Source organism: Frankliniella occidentalis, unplaced genomic scaffold, assembly GCF_000697945.3.
Source record: "Frankliniella occidentalis isolate FOCC.00 unplaced genomic scaffold, Focc_3.1 Scaffold81, whole genome shotgun sequence".
Lineage (NCBI taxonomy): Eukaryota > Metazoa > Arthropoda > Insecta > Thysanoptera > Thripidae > Frankliniella > Frankliniella occidentalis.
This window is the reverse complement of record NW_026267211.1, coordinates 1035511-1040527: the sequence shown is the minus strand read 5'-3', so window position 1 is coordinate 1040527 and position 5017 is coordinate 1035511. Positions and strand designations below refer to the sequence as shown.

At 56.8% G+C, this 5017-nt stretch overlaps 1 protein-coding gene across 5 annotated transcripts; it reads left to right on the top strand.

Moving 5' to 3' along the window:
- Positions 1 to 483: 483 nt before the first annotated feature.
- Positions 484 to 4365, top strand: LOC113208816 (choline-phosphate cytidylyltransferase A). Of its 5 annotated transcripts, none has more exons than XM_026426009.2 (8): positions 484 to 683; positions 2219 to 2385; positions 2609 to 2717; positions 2811 to 2927; positions 3003 to 3376; positions 3512 to 3679; positions 3949 to 4064; positions 4159 to 4365. In XM_026426009.2, exons 2-8 carry the CDS (start codon positions 2284 to 2286, stop codon positions 4259 to 4261), a joined length of 1089 nt encoding a protein of 362 aa, XP_026281794.1. In that variant the 5' UTR covers positions 484 to 683; positions 2219 to 2283; the 3' UTR covers positions 4262 to 4365. The 5 variants fall into 5 exon arrangements, with proteins under 5 accessions (XP_026281794.1, XP_026281791.1, XP_026281792.1 ...); XM_026426006.2 differs by having other exon boundaries at positions 490 to 683; positions 4156 to 4365; XM_026426007.2 differs by lacking the exon at positions 484 to 683 and adding an exon at positions 792 to 955 and having other exon boundaries at positions 4156 to 4365.
- The last annotated feature ends 652 nt before the right edge of the window (positions 4366 to 5017 follow it).

Here is a 5017-nt window from a genome sequence, read left to right as displayed (position 1 = left end):
CGCTGTCTTGGGCGGGGCGCGGCGGGCGCTAGATCACGCCACACCAGCAGGCCTCGCCCGCGCGCCGCGCCTGCATCAGCCCATGTCCGTGTGACGTGGCCGCGCCGAGCCGCGGCGCATATCGCCCAGGCCCGGTCGGGCCGACCCGGCCAGGCTGGCCACTCGGCGGCCCGAGCAGCGCGCGCAGTGCCGCCAACCGCACACAGAAAACCAATTACAAAACGACGAGGCGAATCGGTCGCGCGGCTTCGAGGGAATTCCCCGCGGCGACACGATACAGTATGGTTGGTGGACGCGCGGCGCGCGGCTTATCAGGGCGCTGGCCGCGTCGCGTCACGCCGCCGCGAGAGCCACGTCGCGGGGCCGCTGGCCTGCCGCGCGGCTGCGGGGCCCGCCCGCCGGGCTGCACACACACAAGTTGGCACGCCTGCAGGCCCGGCCAAGCAGGCAGGCAGGCCAGCGGTGAAGCGCCAACGTTTTATTTTTGGGCGGCAGCCAGCTGACGAGGCGCGGCCCGCGGCGTGGCGGGGCGTGGCGGGCGGCGAGCGGTGCGCGCGGGCACATAGCGGGGAGTTGTAGTCCGCGACTGCACGCCACTCGAGGCAGACCAGGAGGAGGACCAGAGGGGAACCGGAGGCGCGCGAGAGTCGAGCGAGTGCGACACTGGGCGAGCAGGGCGGCAGGTTAGTTGAGTAGAATGGGTTAGGTCCGTTGTGTGGTTGCGTCACCGACACGCAGCGCGGCGGCAGGAAGAGGACGCGACGTCACCGCCGAGAGCTGCCACCAACGGGCTCGCCGCGGAGCGGCGCGGCAGGGCTTCATGGGGCTCAGTTAGCTCGACGTCGCCGTCGTCGCCGCATTGCCTTTCCCTCTCTCTCTCTTTCTCTCTCGACGCGACGTGACCGTCGCCGGCCCGCAGGCACATACTAGGCTCGCGGCGAGAAAGTACCAAAGTGTGAGTCCCCCTAGTGTGCGTGTGTGAGAGTGAGTGAGTGAGTGCGCGGGCGCGGCAAGTCCTTTTGCCAGGTAGAAGCCAGTCAGCGCCAGGCCAGCCAGGCCGCCGCACCGACCTTGGGCCCGCCAGTGTCAAGTACTGGCAGGTAGAGCAGCAGAGCACCTGCGCGCCAGCCTTGACGGGAATAGAAGACGGCGTATAGTGATATAGTGATACTACGGCGGCGAATCGAGAGCTGCTGACAGTGAGTGAATGGGCGAGAGCGCGAGTGTTTACGTGCGCACATACACGTAAGCACGTATGTGTGTGCCTCTTGTTGTTCGGAACTAAGTGTAGAGATGGTCTAGACTGTTTAGACACGGGCGTTCATGATTGGTTCAATGTAACCCGCGCTCTCCTCCACTCGAGAACCGGTCGCGTCCAGATTTCGAAGGTGACTTCGTACTATATTTGCAAAGGTGCGACGCGGTGACAACCGGTTATTTTACGCCGTAAATTCTGTAATTGCAATTTTTCAAGATGACAGTAGAAAGGCTCTTTGGCAGCGACCAAGCACGCACGTGGCACAGAAATAATGAAGGGTAAGGTCGCCAAGGGCCGCCGCGGCGCCGAGCAGGCGAGTTGTAAAAGAAAGCTGCTCAAGTCGGGTTTCACTTGGTAGGCTTGCTTGCTGTACCTTGGCAGTCAGCTGATCCAACCCCAGTACAGTATATCTCTCGACTTGCCGGTTGACGACGCGAGACCACGACAAGCAGGTGTCAAACTGAAGGAGGGGGGTGGGGACGGAAGGAGAGGGGGGCAGCTCACGCGATCTCGTGAGAATTCACGAGTATGCGCGCGGCCAGCCTTGTCTGCATGCGTGTGTCACTCGGCCACCGCTCTGCTGACGTCCCCTTTGAGCGACGTGACGAAAGTAAAGTCCGCGGGGCATAAATTTGTTTCTCTGTATTTGGCCACGCCGGCGCAGACACGCTGGCAGTGACCGCGCGGGGCCACGCCTCCCCACAGACACGCCACCATGTGACACTGTCACCCCACCCGATAACCGCCGGGTTTAAGGCGCCGGCCTGCGCTCGGCTCTATTAAAATTATTGCCGCTCTATCTAATCACAGGAAGAGTGTACACACTGCTATGGCAGGTGACACACTTTCAATTTTTTCCCAGATGCCCCCTCTCGTCCCTCCTCCCCTCCCTACTGCAGCTTAAACTTCATGAATCAACAGGTGCCAATGAGTATGTGTTTTTTTCCCTGTGTGTTGCAGATTTAGTTTCACTGCGCCGAGCAGGTGACGACACACCACGCAAGCATACACACTAGACACATAAGATGTCGCAGAGGAAGAGAACACGGGCAGAGGCGGACGTCAAGGCGACAAGCACCGTACACAGCAACGGAAAGTCACAGGCAGCGCCGCCCACCCTCGCATTGGTAAGATGTATTTGCTTTAGCTCACTTTATCTGAGCCAGCGGTCGTGTATCAGGCCGCGGAAAAAACCAAAGAAAAGAAATTACATTATAGTGGCGACAAGTCTTCCTCTTTTTTCCCCGGAATGCTATTGACGTATACACTGCACGATATGGTGTTGTGGTGGATTTTTATTTTCAATTCTCTGAAGATACGTAACCAACCAGTACTCACGTTTCATTGCAGGCCGCTTGTACAGTACCGCCGTTCAGCGACGAGCCAGAGGCCATCCTAAGGCGAGAGCATGTCGACTATACCAGAAAAATTTCACTCCGCGAAGCCAAGGCGGGTCTTGGTAAGTTACCAACTATTGTAAGAAGTTTACTTTGAATATTTTCTCTGTCATTTTGGAACGTTGTGAGTTAGACCGAGACATATTTTTTTCTAGCCCCCCGTCCGGTCAGGGTGTTCTCTGACGGCATCTACGACCTATTTCACCAGGGTCACTCCCGCCAGCTAATGCAGGCCAAGAACCTCTTCCCTAACGTGTACCTCATCGTCGGAGGTAAGACAGTGTGTGTTTTCTTTGTCTTTTCTTTTTAAAGGCACGCAAAAAATTAAAATGTTCGCCCTCTGCCAGTGAGCGGAGACAAACAGACGCACAAGAAGAAGGGCCGTACCGTGATGACCGAGGACGAGCGCTACGAGGCCGTGCGGCACTGCCGGTACGTGGACGAGGTGGTCAAGGACCCGCCCTGGGTGCTCACCGACGAGTTCCTCGAGATGCACAAGATCGACTTCGTCGCCCACGACGACATCCCCTACCCCACCCCCGACGGCACGGACCTGTACCAAAAGCTCAAGGACCGAGGCATGTTCGCGGCCACTGAGCGCACCGAGGGCGTGTCCACATCCGACATCGTTGCCAGGATCGTCCGCGACTACGACATGTACGTGCGCAGGAACCTCGCGCGAGGCTACAGCGCCAAGGAACTCAACCTATCGTTCATGAGGGTGAGCATACAGCGCCAAGGGCGTGCAAGGGGGACCGCAATTTCGATGTCAAAACTACCGATTCTGTTTGTTGGATGTCGTCACGACAGGCATTAACGCACGGAATAATTAAATTTAATGTTTCTACGCCCACAGGAAAAGAGACTGCGACTGGCAAATAAAATGGACGAGCTAAAAACCAAGGGAAAGCGAGTCATGGAAAACATTGGTGAGAAACGAACCGATATTATCCAAAAGTGGGAGGAAAAATCAAGAGATATTATTGACACATTCCTGCACTTGTTTGGAGGGGAAGGCAGATTAGTAAGTAACCGGTCGGGGTATAGATGGGGTTTGTTTTCATACATTTCCTGGCGCTCTACGCGTTTCCCCGCCCTTCCTAAAGCTGCATGGAATCACCCCCGCTGCCTCAGCATGTTCGAGGCTTCCCTTTACAGAGTAGCTAGCTAGTCCTCATTTAGGCCCCAGCCTCTGCACCTCCATCACATATGCAGCACAACCCCTACCTGCACTGGGAAACCTTCTCAACCTAGCGCGCCTTGAGCTAAAACTAATTCTTTTGCCCCCAACAGTCTCACATCTGGAACGAAGGCAAAGGCCGGATAATGCAAGCCTTGTCCCCGCCGTCCAGCCCCGGCCGCCTGCGATACGACACCAGTGAGGACGACGAGGACACCTCTTCCAACGGGTGAGTGACCTATGCCCTGCTCCAGACGGCTCCAGACCGCGCTCCAGATGACTGTACTGTATACTCATCTCCCGTCTCTCTCGCTCTACAGCAGCTCGTCGTCGGCGCCCCCGCGCAAGACCATGCGGCGGGAGGCGGCCGCCAGTCGGGCCGCGGCCTTTCACCTGGACGACTTCTCGGACGAAGAGAAAGACTGATTGTTAAAATAATTATACTAATACAATTATTCGCTCATAATTTTGTGATATTATAACCACTGATTTGTTTTTAAGTACACTTTGTGAATAAATTTGTCGCCTCATTTCACAATCTTTCTCAAACCCCCTCTGTCGTCGCTTTGATCAAAGAATTATTGATGCGATGTAAAATATCGCACCAAAGCGCCTCGCCGCACGCCTCGCTGTGATTTTCGAAAAAGGGAGAAAAATCGTACACATGACTCCAAAAAAATAGTATACAGAGGGCGTGCGCATCTCTTTGACAACAAAGCTAGGCCCGGGCAGGCAGGCGGGCGGGACGCCTCGGCGATCACATGAGCCCGCTGGTATATCAAGCAGAAGAGCGGGCTGAACAAGAGCAGTGTGGGTGGCTATGGCACAAACCTTACCTAACGCGGCTTCATGGAATACCTGGCGCCGGCGCCTGGTCAGTAATGCGAGATGACGCGAAGCGATAGCGCCAAAGGCCCACCGATAACGAGCGTAGCGTGCGCCGCCGGGGCGCCCGCCGCCCCCACCGCGTACAACCCAAGGCTCGCCACCCCTCAACCTGCTGCCAACATTGAAAGGCTTTCTTTCCAGGCGCTTTATTCCGGTTCGACGGGACACGTGGTCGGCCGGTCGGCGGCCAGCTGATAATTGTTTTTACTTTATCTCCCGCGCACAGCTCATTGTCAGCTGTTGATGACGCAAGTGGGCGGCCCCGTCTCTTATTTCCTTTTTCCTATCGGTGCA

Excerpts from the sequence above, each read along its gene's own strand:
- LOC113208816 (XM_026426006.2), top strand. The coding sequence starts at position 2,284 with ATGTCGCAGAGGAAGAGAACACGGGCAGAGGCGGACGTCAAGGCGACA. Across the intron at positions 2,928-3,002 it reads CGTGTACCTCATCGTCGGAG|TGAGCGGAGACAAACAGACG; the intron begins GTAAGACAGTGT and ends GCCCTCTGCCAG. Across the intron at positions 3,680-3,948 it reads TTGGAGGGGAAGGCAGATTA|TCTCACATCTGGAACGAAGG; the intron begins GTAAGTAACCGG and ends TGCCCCCAACAG.